Source organism: Xiphophorus couchianus, chromosome 6, assembly GCF_001444195.1.
Source record: "Xiphophorus couchianus chromosome 6, X_couchianus-1.0, whole genome shotgun sequence".
NCBI classification, from domain to species: domain Eukaryota; kingdom Metazoa; phylum Chordata; class Actinopteri; order Cyprinodontiformes; family Poeciliidae; genus Xiphophorus; species Xiphophorus couchianus.
In genome coordinates this window covers 6,551,986-6,571,520 of record NC_040233.1, presented here as the reverse complement: position 1 = coordinate 6,571,520, position 19,535 = coordinate 6,551,986, and the positions used below count along the sequence as shown (strand labels likewise).

At 39.3% G+C, this 19,535-nt stretch overlaps 2 protein-coding genes across 5 annotated transcripts in view; one reads left to right on the top strand and one right to left on the bottom strand.

Annotated features, from left to right (window-relative positions):
• The window catches only part of col15a1b (collagen, type XV, alpha 1b), a 90,931-nt gene extending 86,552 nt beyond the window's left edge, over positions 1–4,379 (top strand). For all 4 annotated transcript variants that reach the window (XM_028019468.1, XM_028019466.1, XM_028019467.1 and 1 more), the window contains 5 exons: positions 91–189; positions 817–891; positions 979–1,176; positions 1,316–1,431; positions 2,743–4,379. In XM_028019468.1, coding sequence (XP_027875269.1) covers positions 91–189; positions 817–891; positions 979–1,176; positions 1,316–1,431; positions 2,743–2,965 — 711 coding nt within the window. In that variant the 3' untranslated portion in view covers positions 2,966–4,379. The remainder of the gene's footprint in view (positions 1–90; positions 190–816; positions 892–978; positions 1,177–1,315; positions 1,432–2,742) is intronic.
• Positions 4,380–7,359: 2,980 nt separating this feature from the next.
• LOC114146708 (protein lifeguard 3) lies at positions 7,360–19,196 on the bottom strand. Its single transcript, XM_028020996.1, has 12 exons — positions 18,985–19,196; positions 13,770–14,087; positions 12,611–12,678; positions 10,994–11,058; positions 10,864–10,917; positions 10,719–10,769; positions 10,595–10,634; positions 9,200–9,237; positions 9,032–9,119; positions 8,839–8,934; positions 8,681–8,734; positions 7,360–8,588 (listed from the first exon to the last, which is right to left on the bottom strand). The coding sequence occupies exons 2-12, from the start codon at positions 14,080–14,082 to the stop codon at positions 8,439–8,441; spliced, it is 1,017 nt and encodes a 338-aa protein (XP_027876797.1). The 5' UTR covers positions 14,083–14,087; positions 18,985–19,196; the 3' UTR covers positions 7,360–8,438.
• Positions 19,197–19,535: the final 339 nt, after the last annotated feature.

Sequence of the window (19,535 nt, the reverse complement as noted above, 5' to 3'; positions counted from 1 at the left end):
ATGGCTTCTGTCTGTTTGTGATGACACGAAACACTTTTCTCAAAACATGCTAAACATCCATCCTCACATTTTTTTTTTTTTATCTTTTAGCTCGGAGAGCTGATTCAAAATGGAGCTTCCTCATCAGAAGCGTCTCAGGCTCTGAGCAGAGCGGGAGATCGGAGCCGACCACAAAGAGTTCACAGCCAGGTTCATACCAACACACGCATATACAACCCCTCTCTGTGGACCCAGTGTGTGTCATTTGTTTTTATCTGGACATTTTGCACATGCGCACAACGCTGGAGGGCAAAAAGACTATTCTTTTACATGCTGTCCATAGCCGCGCTGCTGTGGTAGAACAATTTCTTTAACTAAATTAAATCTGGAGATGTAGATATTATTAATTTAGTTCAGTGAGTCACAGGAAAGGCACAAATGGCACCATAGAACCGTTAAAAATACTTCAAAAGCACTTTTTTTCTTGCTCTGTGTCTCGGCTACACTACACGCAGACTTGTTGCCATAGCAATTGATTCAACACTAAAAAAACATTACGTCCATTACAGTGTTATGTTTTTAGGCCTGATGTTTACTTTGCCATTAATAATAAGTGACTGTAGTGGTGGTTCAGCTACCGCTGCTATTAGCTCACCTAACACAGCTGTGGTGGATTTAAACACCTGCTCTACTGATAAAATGACAGGAGTTGTGTGTGGGTCGACTTTTTTTTTAGTTTGTAACTTTTTGCCCTCCAGCAGGGAGATGGGGGCGGGACCTTGCACGTGTGACGTCACGCTGCGTAAACCAACTGTTTTTGTTGTCTCTGTTGATCAGGAACTGCAGGAGGGCAGCAGGGGATTCCAGCCCAGCTACAATATCTTGCCACAGACCATTGAGTCCGTACCTGGAGTGAGTGGAACAAATGTCGCGCTGAGTCGTCTTCGCCTCTTTCTACCGCTTACCTCTCCTCCTCTTTGCCTCCTTGTCTGAATTCAGCTCCATCTAGTGGCGCTGAATGCGCCGCTCAAAGGCGACATGCGCGGCATCCGCGGGGCAGACTTCCTGTGCTACCAGCAGGCGCGCTCCGTGGGGCTTACCGCCACCTACAGGGCCTTCCTGTCATCACACCTCCAGGACTTGGCGACCATAGTACGGAAGGCTGACCGCAACAACCTGCCGGTGGTTAATCTGAGGGTGAGGAAATGCTCTTCTTAGTCCAGTTTTTTTTTTTTTTTTTTTTTTCATTTTTTTGATTTCTTGTACAATATATTTTTTAAATGGCTGCTTTAAATTCATTGTATTTTCAAATGTATTTTTTCCCCACTTCTCTCAGGGGGAAATATTGTTCAGCACTTGGACCTCCATATTCTCTGAGAATGCGGGCATGTTCAACCCGTTGACACCCATTTATTCTTTCGATGGACGCAACATAATGACTGAGCCAGCATGGTGAGTGGATGTTAGCATTAGCAACCAGGGAGATACTGCTGATGGAAAACCAGAGGCAGAGAAAATGTGAGGTAGTATATGTGGACGACTAAAGATATCAACTATCCAGACTGGTCATTTTTATTACCAACACTTTTTAACTCCAGATTATTGAACTGGAGAACAATGGTGAGAAGAAATGAAGTTTTTCCAAAGCTAAAGTTGTTGAAAATTGCATGAAAAACATAGTATGGTCTAAGGGTGTGCCGATTTATCGGCCAGTCAATCTGTCTGTCGATCTTCCCAATCTGCTTAAACATAGCAAACTGGGAAGTAGTTCAAGATTTGTAGAGACCTTTGCATAAAGTTCTCTCTGTTGGGGGTTAAAAACCCATTTAACAGCCTTTATCTTTGGAGCAGTGTTAAAACATTTTATTTGGTTGAAGTTATTTATCCCCGATTTCTTTCATTTTGTGATTGACGATCGGTCAATACATGTGAAGCCGATCTTATCCACCAATCTTATCTACCTCACTAAAGATCTAAAAATCACCCACTGTCCTCTTCTCCTTTCCCGTGTGAAAGGTTCGACCCACCAGGTCATGTCTGCACATTTGCAGTTAACAATAGTCCCCCCACTGTTACCAAGTCAGCAACTTTCTTGCTATATTTAGCAACATTTCAGACTAAAATAAATTGGTATTGCCCAAAATCGGAATCGGCAAGTCGGTCTTTTTAAAAATCGGCAATCGGCATTTGATTGCCGATTTTTGATGCACTGCTAGTATAGTCATTATGCCAGTTTATAAGTAGAAGGGTAAAAGGCAAGTTAGTGAGTAAATAGATATGGAAATAAATGAGTAAGGAATTGAGAAGATTAAAAAATGTAGGTAACATAAGTAAAGAAATAGGCAACAAACTTGGTAAATAAATTGGTAGGATAGTTTAGACGGGTAAGTAAGTAACTGAACAGATACTGTATGTAGGGCAGGTGAATACATAAGTAAACAAATAAATAAGTTGGGCAAGTAAATAACTGACTTAGTAAATAAGAAAATACAGCAAGTATGTAATCAATTAAAAAACAAAATAGGCAACTTAATAACTAATAACAAGAGAATAGGGTGATTTTTTTTTTCTTTGAGCTAAAGGTGAATTATTTTTAGTTTCCTCACTGAAATATAGATTTTTTTAAAAATTCCACAGTGAATATAATCCGTTCAAATGTTGTTAGCAGTCCAGCTGATGAAAACTTAAGAGGGAGAGCATTTCAGAAAGAAACAGTTCTGACGCTGCTGCGTCGCCGCTCCTCGCCCTTCTGACCCCCTGCAGGCCGGAGAAGCTGGTGTGGCACGGCTCCAGCAAGGTGGGCACCCGCCTGACCGCCAACTACTGCGAGGCGTGGCGGACGGGCGACGTGGCGGTGACGGGCCAGGCGGCGCTGCTGCAGACGGGTCGTCTGCTGGGACAACACCCCCGCTCCTGCTCCAACCACTACGCAGTGCTGTGTATAGAGAACACATACGTGGGAAACATACCCCAACGGAGAACCTGAAGAAACACACACACACACACACACATATTAACACACATGCAGGCATGTTGAAAGTGGGAAATACGATTGGGGGAAAAACGCATTTAGGCACATGAAACACACACACATAGATACGTGTGTTTCATGTGTGTGTGTAAAATATTGTTTTATTTTTGTGTTTAGTTCCCACCTGAAAGGCGGCGTGAGACGGCAGCTCAACATGTCCGTCCAGGTCTAGAGCTCAGTTATTTTTGTAGTCTCTAACAGAGTAAAAAATAAAATGAATAATAATAATTAAAAAAAACATTGTCAGTGTTTGAGAGCTGCCAGCTTTACGATGTTTCTGGGGCTTCTTTGTTTTCCTGCTCTACAGACAAACTGGTAGAGAAACGTAGCAGAACTGCTGTAAAATAAACCGCAAAGTCGCCGGTCTGGTCTGAAGAGACAAAGTCTCCTTTTTCCTGTTTTCAAACTAAAGTGACGTTTCACATCTTAAGAAAGGTCTGATGAGACATGCAGCGATATCGGACTAAACGACTTACAACACCACACGTCAAAAAAAAAAGAGTCATACAATATATTGCTTCTATTGCAGTAGCATAATCTCACACATTAGAAAAAAAATTTAACAAAGACTTCTACAAAATGTCTTTTTTTTTTTTTCACCATTATTTTTCCTAAAAGACTCAAAAAATTTCTTTGACAAAAGATTTTCTAAAAAAAAAAAATCCAATTACAAAAGATTCTTTTCTAGAAAAAACATTTTTTTCTACTGGAAAAAAATTAGAGCAATTGTTTGACTTCTAAAAATTTGTTTGTCAAAAATTCTTTTTCAAATAAATTTCTGAGATTTTTGAAGCAAAGTTTGTACTGCACCTATTGGCATTCTAATTGCAACAGAATCATTTTTGTAAAGACTTAACATTTTCAGATTGACTACTAACTTGAAAAGGATCATTAGTTTGACCCATTCCGCTCTTCAAAATAGGAAAGACAGTAACTGGACTATTGATCTTCCCAGAATAAGGAAACGGCTACAATAAAGTGGATGTTTGTCTGAATTTGCCAATATCTCTATTAGTTCACCTATTAGAAAAAAAAACGTCTGTGATTTTTTTCTATTTATACAGTAGCATGTCCTAGAAAAACATAGCTAGTATGCATTCACATGTTGCTGTTTGAAGTTGAAACATGTGTTTGTTGACATTGTCCAGTTGTTTGTTTTTTTGTAATACTGTAGACGTCTTTTTCTTTTTTAATGAAGCACACTAAATGACTGATAATCTCCTCACCACGCTTTGATTGAAATGTTCTGCCTGTAAAGTTGACTGTTAGTTGTTCTACTGTCTGATTGTATCTTCTGTTGAAACAAAAACTTGACTTTCTTGTACTTACCTTCTGGTGCTCTCTAAATAAAGTGTCTGATTTTTAATTTTTTTTTTTGGTTTGTTTGTTTTTATAAGCAGTGATTCTAGTTTAGTAGAAATCTTGCTTCTTAATAAGTTGGAATGCAATCGCATATGTAGATCCGTTTGCATGTTGTGGCCCTTAGCAAATCTTCTTAATCCATTTTGCATCTTTTTTTTTTTTTTCATCCACGTTTTCCTTCCACTCAGTTTTCTAGCAATATATGTAGATACAGCCACTTTAAACAGTCACTTTTTGAGGCTCGTCTCTCTTCTGGAGAGTGTCGACATTCATAACCTTAGAAGTTCCATGTCCATTTTTTTGGAGAATGACCCAAAAGTATATTTGGTCACTTTGGATGCTTGAAATTTAGAATTTTCTACTGTGACTTTTTTTCTTTCTCTTTTTGGACAACATTTTTTAAAGTTTTGAGAAACTTAGAATTTTTTTTTTTTTTAACAAATTCCTCCGATATTTCAAGCAAATTTTTTGACCTCTGATTTAGAATTTTTGACTTCTCAAACATTTTGTGTCCAAAAGTGCTTTTTATAGAAAAACTTTTAAGTTTTGAGAAATTTAGAAATTAATTTAAAAAAAAAAATTCTACTAAAATTTGAGTTTTGTCGAGCAAAGTATCGACTTCTTGAAAATATGAAAATGGAAAATTAAAAAGAAATTGACAAAAAATGTTTGTTGAAAATAGTGCAGTACTATTTCAACGATACTTTATCCAGGCGTTAGAGTTGGATGATTGAAACTTTATTTTATCTCTATATTTATACATGTGTACTTTTTATCCCATTTTAATGTGTTTTATTTTAATTTGATTCTTTTTAGCTTAATCCTATTTTACTTTATTTTGCACCCTGAGTTTTTTCTAGCAAATTTTCAACTTTTCACACTTAAATTTATTCGTTTTTTTCTGGAGAATTTCAGATTTTTTTATTCTAGCAAATTTTTGGCTTTGCAAACTTAAAAATTGTGTTTTTCCTTAAAAAAAAAACAACAAAAACAATTCTTTCCCTTTTGTCTTACACTGAGGAATAAGCTGTAAGTCGCAATTATCAAACACAACTGCAGTAACTACTTAAAAGTATCATTTTGTGTATGATAAACCCATAAAATGAATCCCTCTCACTTTTGAATGGAATTTCTTAAAAGGTTTTCCTCCATGAAGGTTGTAATTTAGGAAACTCTCCACCAGGTGGGGTAAGTCCAAGTTTGGATAGAAAAGCGCATGCGTGGTTTTTTTCTCCTTTTTGTTATTTAACAAACATGTCTGCCTCCAGTCTGACGGCACTCAGGGCATCTCTGACAGGTAAAACCTTTTCACCCTTCACTGGGGTACATTCAGGACAGACAATATACTTTTCTTGTATTAGGACTAGATGTTACCAGGGTAACATAATTTATCTTGTATTAGTTACGTAGCTTGTTTGTATTGTTTTTAGCTGATTTAATTCCTGTACCTGCTGTAAACATAATATTGTTTGCTGGAGAAACCGTGATAAAGTTAAAAACTGGATTCGTCTTCCAGCTTTTCACGGAGGTTCCTGCCGGTGGCTCCTCGGTCGTCTGACCCCGATAGTGTGCCACCGTTTGCGGCTTCATGTCTCCCCCACCGCCGGGCTGTCCAGCTCCAGGACCGAGCCGACACGGAGCTCCGATGTGGCCGACAAGGTTGCAGACAGACTCGGGCAGGAAGAGCCGGAGTGTCCGGAGTATATCCCCAGGAAGAAGGCCAAGAACCCTATGATGAAGTTAGGATATGCTTGGTGAGCCTGCGGCACGTCCTGCTTATACCTCACGTCTTTACTCTACGTAAGACGTGATTATTTTCCCCCAAATATATTACTGAGAAACGAAGAAATCGCCAATCAGCATCAAAGAAAAACGAATGGTGCTCTGGGATTGGCTGCTTTCCAAATGCAAGCAGATGTTAGGTAGGATAACTCCTATTTCAGCTTCCCAAAATGCATTTTCTTTCAAATATTTTAGATATCCACAATGGGAGAGTCTGCAAATAAGCTTTTTTTTTTTTGTTGTTGTAAATTTAGAGCAACACTCCACAGAAAAATCTGCAAATACTGAAGCCGGAGTAGGTGGGGATCCATCGTGATCCAGAATTAAAGTGTGTCAATCACAGCTGAAACAGATTCATAAAGTACAAGTAAATGTGTTTGAAAAAGGAACTTAATTTAAAACCTGCAAACAAAGAAAAAAAGGGCGGAAAATGATGCCTTTTGTGATGTCACCAGATTCACCCGAGCACGAAAGCGTGCGCTTTTATCGCAAAGGTTTTGATCTCAACGAAGCAACATTTTACAACACAACCAATACGAAAATTTACCCTGACATGTAGATTTACAGTCGACAAACTATTATCTAAAAGTTTGATTTGATCTGCCTGGTAGCTTTAAAGAAACAAGTGGCGGACAGGAAGTAGGTCATTGTACAGAAATGGTCGTTTCTGGTGAATTTGACAATCTCTGGCTTGACCAAAAACATCTCCCGTCTCCCCCAGGATGATCGGGCTCCCCGCGGGGATCATCGGCTTCATTCTGGCCAAGAGACAAGTGGACAAGAACCGCCTGAAGCAGCTGAAGGTCAGACAGAGGATGAAACGATCCAACGAGGGCGAATACGACGGGAGTCGATATCGCCAGCACGCCAAGCTGGACCGGTGACGCGTAAACCCCGTCACGCCCCGAGAGACACGAGGACTTCTGCCTAAAGCCGCGTGGAGAAAAACAGATTTATACATGAAAAAGCTACATGTAAACAATAAGCACTACCTGGTGTAAACAAAAGGAAACAGTTTATTCCATACGAAAATGCAAACACGTTATCTTCAGGAATGATGTGTGTTTACACCAACTATGTGGTCTTTACATGCCGAGTGTTTGACGCTGCAGCTTTAATAAAAGGATTGCGTGCAGCTCTGGCCCGGAGCAGCAGCTGGGTGCGGTCGGGTAAATCAGGAGTGGATTTTTATTTTATTTTTTTTCCTTCGAAACATTTCACCGGTTGTTTGGGGGGGAAACTCCACCCTGCTGGCTCAGACTGCTTCTGATCTGACTGAGTCACTACAGGACTTACATAATGAAGTAGTTTTAGGAAAAAGATTTTTTTTGCCAAGGATACAGGTGATATTGCTTATAGTGGCACATTCAGGTTAGTAAGTTGTTACAAAGAAGAAAAAAAAAAAAAGACAGCAGCTATCTACAGTGAATCTCAAGCAAACACACGCCTGTTAAAATATTACTGTGACAGAAAAATATGAGCTGATGATTTTTTTTCGAGGTGGTTTTTCTTCCACCTCTCATGCGACACACCCTGTGAGCTTCAACTGGAAAACAAAATGCCTAATAAGGAAACTCCAACTTAATGCTGGATAGACGAATAATAATTAAACGTTGTTTCCAAACAAATCGACTAACTTATCCAAGGCGTGAATATTGTTTACTCATAAAACCCCCAAAATATTAATACAATTCACCTAATTTGGGCCATCTTACGTTTTATATAACTAATGACGTTTGCAAAACATCCATTCATTAAAAAAAAAAAAAAAATTAATTGGGAGGCGCCCTCAAAAACTGTAGCCCTGGGCTAGTGCCTCTGTAAACGCATTATAAACTATCCCAGGATAGATCTAGAGAACATTTAATAGCTCTGTAGAAAACACTGAAGTATGATGGCAGTTCCATTCTGTTTTGTAATTTAATATTTTTATTTTGTTTTTTCAACTGAATTCTCCACACATGGCATAATAAAAAGGCAGAAAACGTTTTGAATGGGTCTATAATGCTTCACTTGATATAAATGTGGAATTTAAACAGGGGTGTTTATCATCACTAGATGACAAGTGCATAATATAAATATGTATAATACAAGTATAAAAGTAGTTTTCGTTATCTCCATACATGGTAACAAAAATCTGATTGAGCCACTTGATTCTATCCCTGCATTGGTTCAATACCTTAATAAATGATTGTTTTTTTACCCCCCCCCCCAAAAAAGTAAAAGTTGTAACAGAGAAAAAAGCAACGTATTGCTTTCCAGCACCCATCCGGATCGCTCAGCCTCATTTGGTGAAGGATCCGATAATCTGCAGCAGGAACAGGAAGATCTGGACGATGTCGACGTAGAGGGACAGCGCGGCGAAGACGTACTCCTCCGGACTGATGGAGTACTTCCTGTTTCCTATCAGGAGCTGAGTGTGATATGCCAGGAACTACAAACACACACAGATGCATTAACAGCAAAAGAGTAGAAAGGGAGGGAAGGAATTATTTAACAGAAGAAAAAAAAAAAACACACACTCACCAGAGTGAACACTATGGCGCCTATCGCCGCGTACAGCATGTGAAGCCAATAAATCTGCGCGACAAACGTCGGTTAGGAGATCCTGAAGCCCGCTAAGTTTTGCTTATGAAATCTTTTTTTTTTTTTTTTTTTTTACCCTGACGTTTGCTCAGACTCACATATTTGAAGGAAAGCACGATGGCTGTGATGATGCCGGTCACAAACATAACAATCCCGAGGACGCAGAAGAGGCCCTGGCACTTTGTGAAATCCACCTGGACGGTGAAACCAGAAACCGGCCGGTTAAAAATGTGTTCCTGAACCAGCGTCGTAAAAGCAGAAACACACACACACACACACACACACACACACCTTTGTCTGGAAACAGAAGACTGTGACAGCGATGCACACAACAGCAGTGATCCCGAGAGCCAGAAACACAGCTTTTGTGTTGTAGTAACTACAACCGGAAAGAAACTGGATTAGTACTCAGGATAAAAAACAGGCTTTAGCTGTTTGTTTGGTTTTTCCCCCCAATACCTCGAGATGGTTCCAGTCATGTAAGACAGAGCGAGAGTCTGAGACCAGGGGGAAAAAAATAAAAGCATGAGTAACAATGTATGGCAAAGTTTTTATGAACTCTGAAGAAACTAACCGATCATAAAACCAAAACATCATTTGATTTGTAAAATTGCTCAATATGTTCACATTTTGTCACTTTACAACAACCTTCAACTTAGTTTATTAAGATTTTTTCTATTTTTCAACAAACACAAAGTTGTACGTAGCTGTGAAGTGGAAGAGAAGCTCAACACAGTTTCGACTTTCTTTTTTATTTTTTGAAGATATAATCTGAATGTGTTGTGTGTTTAGTGTATTGCTGCTCTATTTTGAACATCTAGACATCGAAACCTTCGGCTGTTCTTTCCAGAAACTCAGGAGGTTTGAATCCGAACAACATTTTTTTCCAAGTGTTCTGAAATTCTGATTAGGATTTTGGATTCACCATAGTTTCTGAACTCCGGCTCAAAATAATAAAGAACTTACAGCTTTAAATATAAATGTAATAAATGCTGGTTTTATCTGCGTTTTTGTTTTTCTTACATGTAATAAGTTGATTTCCCATGTCAAAGCGATTCTAAAAATACAAGTAGTGCTATTTTTAGATACATTTTTTTTTTTACCCTAAACTGGACACTTTGTGCTTTCCCCCCCGATTTTCCACAAATTCCCACATCATCCTCTGAAAACACACAGGAAATTGGATTCTTTAAAAACGACATCAAAGTTCCTGAAGCAGACATTTACAAAAATTCAACCTTTTTATTTATTGCTTTAAAAGGTCGTGTAACATTTGCGTCTCTAAACGAGTGTTGCTTCGCTGTATAGGGCAAATGTGGCATTCAGATTGCCTTCACAATCATGAATATGTTTTATTCCACTTCACAAACAATAATGTGCAACTTTGTGTTGTTCTATTACACTAAATTCTAAAAAAAAAAAAAAAAAACACCAAACCCATTCATCCATATGCAAAGCACAGACATGGGAGAAAATTTGACCACGACTTGATAACTCGTGGGAACGACTTGTTTAATTCATGACCACGACTTAATTATAACAAGTCGTGGTGACGAGTTGTTTTTTTTTTTTTTTCTCTCTCTCTTCGCCAGACGATCTCCGTAGTGAAGTGACAAAATGTGAAAAAGCTGGTTGAGCAGATAAAACAGAGATAACGAAGTAACAGCACTCAAACTGTCAGCAGGGAGGCTGCTGCTGAGTCACGGCTAAACCTCTAGCATGAAGGCTACGCTGATGGAAGAACCTGAACTTTTAAGTAGAGCGCTCCAACGGTTGAATCTAAGAATAAACTCTAGGTCAGTCCAGGAAGTCACGTCCTGTTTCGGATGACAAACTGTGAGAACGTGAACTCACAAAGATCAGCAGCAGAATGACGTTCCATGGGAACTTCCTCCTGAAGGAGGAAAGCATAAACAGGGCGGCTTTAGTACTTAGTGGTGATTATTTGCACAAATGTTGGTTTTCCTATAAAACTCACCGTGGGCCTTTACAGCAAACCAACACAATGTGGGTGATGAAATACACAGCGCTTTAAATTAAACAAACACTATAATTAATATTCACTTGTCTTCCAACATACAGTATTGCTTTAAGGCATATAAAAAATAAAGAGGAAGGCTTACTATGACGCCCAGTACACAGCCTGGTTTTTCCGTACAAAATCTCGGACCGGTGAACTGCGGGGAAACGGAGGCGGTTAGCAACAGGCGACGCTCCGGCGGCGACGGACAAGAACTGCGACGGCGTACTCACACGAAGGTGAATATGGCAACGATGGCTGTGGTGACGAGGAGCTGGGAGGCCAGGATCATGTAAACCTGAAACACACAGAGGGAAGCCGTTCTACTGCAGGCTGGAGGAGGAGCCGATCAGAAGAGGTCACCATTTGTTTTACAGGGAAAAAAACAAAAAAAAGGAAACGAAGTAAAAGTTTGCGTGAAAATGATTCGCAAGTTGTAAGTTGTGAGGGAAAAAAAAATATTGGGAGGGATGTGCAATGCTGTTCATCTGACAACATGGAAAACGCCACTTAGCATCATCCATAAAGAAATATGAATAATATAACGTCCTGTTAACGGTTTGCTGATGCACTTACAGCACTTAGTGTACGATACTCTAACTCAGTGCCTATAGTATGGTCACTGTTCATCAGCCCTTCATGTTGTTACTATTTTCAGTTTTGACATGAAACTCTACAGAGGAAGAATCCAGAAGAAAGAAAAGTTGACAACTTTAGGGTTTCTCCTGGTGTAACTGAAGCCTGGTGGGTCACCAGGCTTCAGTTACACCCCCACCAGGCTAAGCATCATTTATTTGTTTTTTTATAGATTTATTTACATACATAAACACGTAACAGTGATACCAAAGACAAGTTAAAAAGTCTCTTTGGTGAAAGGGTGTTTTTATTATTATTATTATTATTCACACAAACTCAATAACCCAGACTTTCATTAGGATGAAACAACTACAGTACAAAAAAAATCCTATTTATTTTAATTGGATTTATTTTATGTTTGCCTTTTTTTGAGACTTTATAGTTGGTGTTTGGGTATTGTTAATAATGTCTTCCAAAAACCCATAATCCCCTGGTCGTATTTTCAAATTTCCAGTTAGCTTTAAACTATTTTAAACTCATGACATGGCCTAGCGTCCCTACCACTGGGCTTAGCTCGTTTTAGTCTTATAACAAGAAAAAAAAAAAAAAAAGCTCACTGTATTTTTTAATAGGGCCCACATATCTTATCTAAAAATCTAACTTAAATAAATCTAATTAGAATACTGGAGTAGACGTAGAAGCAGCAGCTCTTAATTTGCTTTAGACATAAAGCAGGAAGTTGCTCCTAGACGTAATTCAACAGAAAGAAAAGTTTTCACATCATCAGGAAGTCCAACAAAACAAGACTCACTCGCAGCAAGGAAAGCTTAAAGAGAGATCAACAGGCGACAGGATTTTTTATTTCTTCTATACTCATTCTTGATTGAAACAGAAAAAAAAAAAAAATCTAAAAAAAAAAAAAAAACCCATAAAATTTGTGTCACTGCTGGACTTTCTTACTTCTCTCCGATGCAATATCATCTTATAAATGAGCCAAGTTTCCAGGCCTCCCGTCATGTGGGTTTATGCCAAAGGGAGTATAAAGGGAAATAAAACCCCTCATAAATAAATGCACTCCATTTAAAACAAGCGTCTGATAAAGCTAGATTTACATAGGACTGAAAGAGAAGCAAAGTATCTGTTATTATTTCGTCTACAGCTGGAGAGCAGCTGTGTTGAAAACGCTGCGCCCACAAAACAGCATGTTTGCGTAAACCAGAAACAGCTGTGGCTCGTCAGACCGCCAGGCCTGGCCTTCCTCACCCACTCTTTACCTTTCTGATGAAGGCATGCCGAATGCTCATGTCGTCCCAGTTGCTGCCGCTCGCCGCGAACTCCTCGTCTGCTTTATTCATGAAAAGAAGAAGAAATAAAAAGAAAAATAAGGCCACTAAAATCAGAGGTGAAGGAAATGCATTCGGATCAGATGCCAACAAAACATGCGATGCGGCTGAATACAGCGCAATTCAAGAGAAACGTTTAGAAGAGAAAGGTTTCCAGCTTGACGCACGGAAAGCGATGTCGATTCCTCTCTGTCTGTTTCCTATGGAGCCTCTACAATGTCCTCCAGCCAAAGTCTGATGACATATTAGGGCCATTGCAGATAGAAAAGAAAACGTGCAAATTTCCACAAAAAAAAAAAAAAATCAGAATTTTTCTAGAACAAGGAGATTTCTGAGTTTGAAAGTCTTTTGAAGAGTTTTGAATCTCAGAAATTTTGTAGAAAAAAAACACATGCAAGTATAAAAATGTTAGACTCTCGGAAATTTTGAAACTCAGAAATCTCCGTGTTTTGTGTTGTTTTTTTACAGAAAATTCCTGAGACCAATCTCACATTTTCTGAGTTTTTCTAAAAAATTTCAGATTTTCTTTTTTTTTTGCCAGAAATTTACTCCTCTTTTTTTTCTGTCTACAATATCCCTAACATGCCATCAGAGCCAAGTGACCAATGACATTCGTGCATCTGAAATTTTGTTTGGCGGCTGCTATTCGACACGAGAAAGTCGAAAAATGTTGACCTATTTGTGGCCGTCGTTTCCCGTGAGTTGGGTTTCAACTCGAGTGGCAATCGCTTTCTGTTCCCTGTCAAGACCGTTACCAATGATAGACACAAAAAGCTAGCTAGCCTGTTAGCAACGGTAGATTAGCAGGTAGTTAGCTCAAGTCACAGATTGCGATGAAGTTATGTGCGCTCAACTCAAAACTTTACAGTCCTGGGGGGAAAAAAATACATTTACAAGAATATATGAATATAAAGTACAACACCTGTGATTAAAATTCTATTTTGTTTTATAAATTTAAGACATTTTAAGACTTTAAAGGACACTGTTTCAACAATGTTGCTGCTTTGTGTTGTTGATAAAATGTGAACAATTTCAAAGAAGTCAAATGCTTTGCATGTTCTGCTGGACAGTAAAATAAACGGACCCTTACCTGAGCTCAGAACTCCTGATGGGATGGTGGGGGGCATGACTGGAGGCATTGGTGGTGGGGCGGGGTAGCCCGATCCCGGAGGTCCTGCAGGTTGCGGCTGTCCTGGGTACGGAGCGGCAGGATACCCCGTTGGTTGGCCCGGGAAGAGAGGGGCATTTGGGCCGCTTGGATAGGGAGCGAAAGGCTGACCCGGCTGAGGACCGCCATAGGAGGGGAAGCCATAAGAAGGTGGAGGCGGGTAGCCCCCACCCTGAGGTGGGTACATCGGACCATGGGAGTTGTCGTACCCTGGAGGGTAGTCTGACCTGGACATGACGCCTGTAGGGAAGGAAGTGGAATCAAAGAATCCTCATTGTAGTTTTTTTGCTATTTTTTAAACAGAAAATAAATAAATAAGTTCTCGGAAAATTGCGACTTTCTTCTGATAATATCCTCATAATATTCTGGTAATAATCATGACTATTCTTGTGATTTAAAAAAAAAAAAAAAAGTCTTAGCCTGGCTGCAATATTCAGTCATAGAGTTGACCCGAATTCAAAGTCCAAATGAACAGAAGCTGTAAAACACGCTTGCCAAACAAGATGGCGGTCCTGCTGACATCACTCTGAAATATGAAAACCCAAAAAGTGCGTTGCTTAAATTTTTTTAAAAAAAATCCAAAATATTAAATCTTCAAAAAACTAAAATTCCACAAAATCATTAAAACCAATTTATCGTCCAGTTCTAGACCTGCGTGATAATATGAAAATATGGTATTGCAATGATAATGTTGATAGTGATTAACCCACATTTAGCACACTGCTCTCTTCCTTTACCATGATCACAACATCTCCCTCCCCTCTTCCTCTCATAGATCAGGAGGGGGGCTCACATATACATGCAGCAACTGAAAATAGCTAGCCGAGCTTCAGCGACTCTTTATATATAGAAACGTTCCTTTTTGGCTGACGTTCATGTGTAACTAGAAACAGACTCTGTGCGTTACGTCACGCTTTGCTCCTCGGCCCTCTCTTCTCCGTCTTTAGAGGAAAGCACAACAAAGTCGGGCCTTAACGGGAAAACCTGTAACCCATCAGCCATTCCCAGCGGTGGATTCCCCCCCCATGAGACCCTGCTACATTATTATTCTAATACACTCCAGTATGACCTTTGCTTTTCCCTACTGACAAAATTAATCATGGAAATCCAAATATTTCAATATAAACAACGGATAAAAAACAGAGTCCAACTATAACCCGGCTGTGTGCGACTGTGTGTGTGTGTGTAAATATTTTATTTAACACTTCCAACACGCTGGGCAACATCCTAATGGATGTGGATTTGAATAAGTATGTGGTTAATTAAAAACACATGGACCTCCAGTAAATCTCCTAAAAAAAAGGAGGAACTTTTTTTTTTGCAAAGCCTGAAATATCATTTAAACAAGCAGAGCCACCGTATTAAAAAGAACAGATTAGTGGGTGGTTTTCCCATTTACATGTTGGCGTCTAAATGCAGCATGGTTTTGTTTTTAACAGGGCTTTTAGGGGGAAAATACACACACACACACACACACACGCCTGTCGTGAGGTCACATAGTGCGCTGCCAGGCAACCACCGGACACAAAACAGTCGCTGGAACTGGAAAAGCGCGGTCACAGAACAAGCTGCAGAGCCGGAGCCGATGATCTCCATGTTGGAATCGGACGGAGAGGAGCGTCAGGTTTCGCTTCTAGACGTGTCTGAGCAGCAGGGTGGAGCTTCGAGCTTGTTGCAAACCATGTGTGTCAGTTTTTCATGAGGGTTTTATGTTTGCTTGTTTGTTGGTGGTGGTGTTTTTTTAAAAAATAAAAGCACCACGATAAGCCGAAGTCATGCGGTTCTGAGTCATGGTGACTCGGGAACAAGCGAATGTGCAACATTTAATAGAAAACTCTCCTACTTCCCATACAATAAAATCCATCTCCTCAATTTGATTAAATATCATTTAAAAAATAGATCAGCCATGTTTCCTAAGATTATTAAAATATCCAGTCAAAACAATAATCTTTAAAGCTACTGTAATACAATGCCACATGCAAATGATGATTCGGGTGAGGAATTGTTGCTAAAACTGTGTTTACATGTAAGAAAATGTACGAAAATAACTTTCTAATCAACTACAAGAAGGTTGGATTATGATTGTTCTCGTTACACGTTTGTCTACAGACTCAGATAAAGTTCCTTGGAGATATATTTCAGTAAAAATATCCAGGAAAGATGGCAGAGAGAAGCGTGTGCTTCTACCTACACTTTTGTTGGTCCACTGTGTTCTTGCCATCGACAGGAACTTCAATATTGCTCAGCTATTTCTGTACTAGTTTTGTCTTTGTTTTTTATTTCAGCATTTTGTGTTTTTTCCTATTTCTTACATGTGTATGGAAAGATTGAAAATGACCGAAATTCATAAATAAATCTGATCTTTTCGTTAACTGGAAGTTGAAATGGCAAAATGTCATCTCAATACTATATTTACTAATTTAACAGCTATAGAGAGTTGAAGTTTTTTTTCATGAGTGAAGTTTGGTCATATTTAAAATACTAATGAAGAGGGGTTTTTCTATAACCTGAATTTACATTTCATGTCAAACCAATTGGTGTCAAATTTGAGATTCAAAAAAAAAGTGTTTCTATCAAAGACATATCTCTATGTTTACGTTTTAAGCTAATTATGCATTTTGTGTTTTAGATAATTGTCAGAAAAAGGTTATTTCTGTGTCGCAAACACTCCCCTGCTCTGTTGGATGTTGCTCTGTAAATTCAGGCAAAGAAAATGTCTGATGAAAGCTTAATTAGAGATGTGATGCACATGACAATAGATCATTGGTATTGCTGATCAATAAACATGGATCACTTGCCATGTCTCTATGGCAACTTACCAATGTGTGCAGAAATGTGCCAATATCCCGCAAATGTAGAGAAAAAAAAAAAATTTCACAACTGAGGGGTTTCCCTTACGAAACTCAAATTAAATCATATGTAAATAAGTTTGTTCACCTAATAAATCATTAAAAAAAATATGCCACATCCTGGTCCTCAAACTACTTCCTGTCGTCTACTTCATCTTAGTGGTTTGTGCCGGTGACAACATCTGGATATTGATCATGTGATTTGTGTGGAGTGAAGAAAAAAAAAAAAAAAAGTGTTTCCGTTGCAGTTTTGTGAAATTGCGCAATTATATGGTCAATGGAAATGCAGCTACTGTGTTGTCTGGGACTGCAGATTGGTGAAACTAGACTGGAGTGTCTTTTCTCTTGTAGAGGAAGATTGATGTCCATGAAGCTGCAATGTACATAACCGAGGATTAAACTGATGAGGACGACGCTATAGTTTCCCCATTGGAAGTTTAGTTTAGTTCTTATAGTGTTGGACTCCTTATTATATTAGCAGAGGGAAATCCGGCATAATAAATACCACCAGCTATGAAAAGATTCGGGTAGCATGTAGCTACATATGGCTGAGTGGGGGAAAAACAAACAACTTTTAGGAGTAATCTTACTTTTACTTGAGTAAACCTTCTGGATACTCTACCCACTGTGAGTAACTTCACTGAATAAAGAACAAGCTTGTTTCAAACAAGAAAAAAATAAATAAAATCACCAGATAGACACACACCTGCAGTTTTTGTTGAAGTCCCATATTGAAAGAAATTAGTTTGGAAAAATGCTTCTTATGTCTGGCTTTATGATTTTGTAATCATGTTATTTATCTAAATTATCAGTTTGGCCTTTAAAAAACCACGATTTCCACATAATTGTATATTTTGGTCTCTTCGACGGTGTAATTTTTAAACATTAAATGACTGATGTATTGGTCAGTTTCTCCGTATTCGGGTAAAATACTGTTTTACCCGAGTAATTTCTTGGACGGCTACTTTTTACTTTTACTTGAGTAAAAACAAGTGGAAGTAGTTCTTCTCTTATTTGTGTACAGTTTTTGGGTACTCTACCCACCTCTGTGTCCTTTATGGAGTTAACTAACTATGTTTCCTTTATTTTCTTGTTTTTAAGCCAGTCACAGGTGGATTTGCTGGCATCTTTTGAGTGATTGTCCTGCTGTATAAGCCAAGTACACAGTTTAGGGTCAGAAACTGATGACTGGACGTTCACCTTCAGGATTATATAAATAGATGCTGTATTCTCCCCCAACTCAGGACTTGTGGTTCCTTAGTTGTCAGGTTCTTTTGTAAATCCCTGGATGAGTTATCACTGTGCTCTCAGAATAATACTGAAAGGTGAGCGAGGCCAAAGATATTCAGCACTGCTCCATGTTTTGATGATAATGGCTCTGTAACCCTTTCCAGCCTGACAAATGTAAATTTCATTCAGCCTGTTTAACACTGTCTGCTTATATATATATATATTTTATCCTAGAGATTAGGTAAGGGTAACGATCAGGACTGGGTGCAGCTAGAGAAACCATACTCATCTTTTGAAATACTGTTTGTAATCTCAGATAATTCATGGTTTAACATGGTGGGTGGTTGCCTTTTTCAAAGTGAGGTTTAGAGTTGTTGTTTTTTTTTTTAAATTGATGTAAATTATTTGAAAACTGCATGTTGTATTTACTCAACTTACATTTGTTTGCTAATAATGCTTTCAGAAATGAAGATATTCTGCTCAGGTGTTGTCTAATCTAAGACTGAGATCAGCATACAGGTTCAGGTTCATGAGTCATGACTTGCTGTGGCTCTTTAGGAAACCAGCCCTATTGTTTCCACAAAAACCAGTTCTATGCCCAGCTATGAGTCCAAACGTGAACCAGAAACAAAAAGGTGCGTCCCGTGTCGGGGGGGAAAACGTTGAAAACGAAGAAGGTGGAAAACAGACGAGAGTCACACAAGAAGCGAAATGAAGCTGTTAAATCTACCAAATAAACAATTTTACCTATTTCACAACGGTTTCAGGAAAGGAGACTAAACAGCTGCTGTCGAAAGTCTTAAGTGACTTTATTTTGACTGAACGGAGGAACAAAAACATGGCTGATAAAGTTTGAGTCGGAAGGCTCGAGCGTCCTCCTCCACCCTGATTCGGAGAGACGAACCCGAAGTAACAAACGAGCCGTTCAGGTGAATCACCGAGGCGCTGTCCGCTCACAAAACTCACCGACACCATAATATCAAAATTTGCCTCCACCGTGAATATGCAGCCCTGTACGGCCCCATCAGCTGCCATGGAGACTATGAGGTTCAACTTACCAAATTATGAAGCGTCCAGCTGCTTCTTGTATTCCCACAGTTATCTGCCTCGAGCTGGTCACTTCCGGTCCCGTCACAGCGAAGACTGGTCGCTTTTAAGTCCTCGAGACTGAGGCAGTCGGGCCGACGCGTAGCAGCTGCAGCGACACGGTTTTCCACGAACTGTGGAGAGAGGACGGCTGCTGGGTGGAGTCCGGAGGAATCTGTGAAACACACCCAACACACACCCGCAGAGGGAGCAGCAGGGCCTCATGTTCGGCCCAGGGTCAGCTGCATTAACATTAGCAGGGTTGGTTCAGAGCAGCCCACCCTGGTTTATTCCTTCTTTAACCTCCGGCAGCAGTAACAATATTCTTGACTCTGATTTTTCTACTTTACGCTTCGATCTGAGCCATTTTAAGTATAAACCTGTGAAGCTATTATTACTCTAATGTTTATCCCATGTTGTACTTAGGCTTAAAATCCATCAAATACAACTTAAGGGTAATATGACTCATCACCACCCAGAGTAAACTTCCACTAGGGGGCGGCACAACCACTTCCCAAACAGG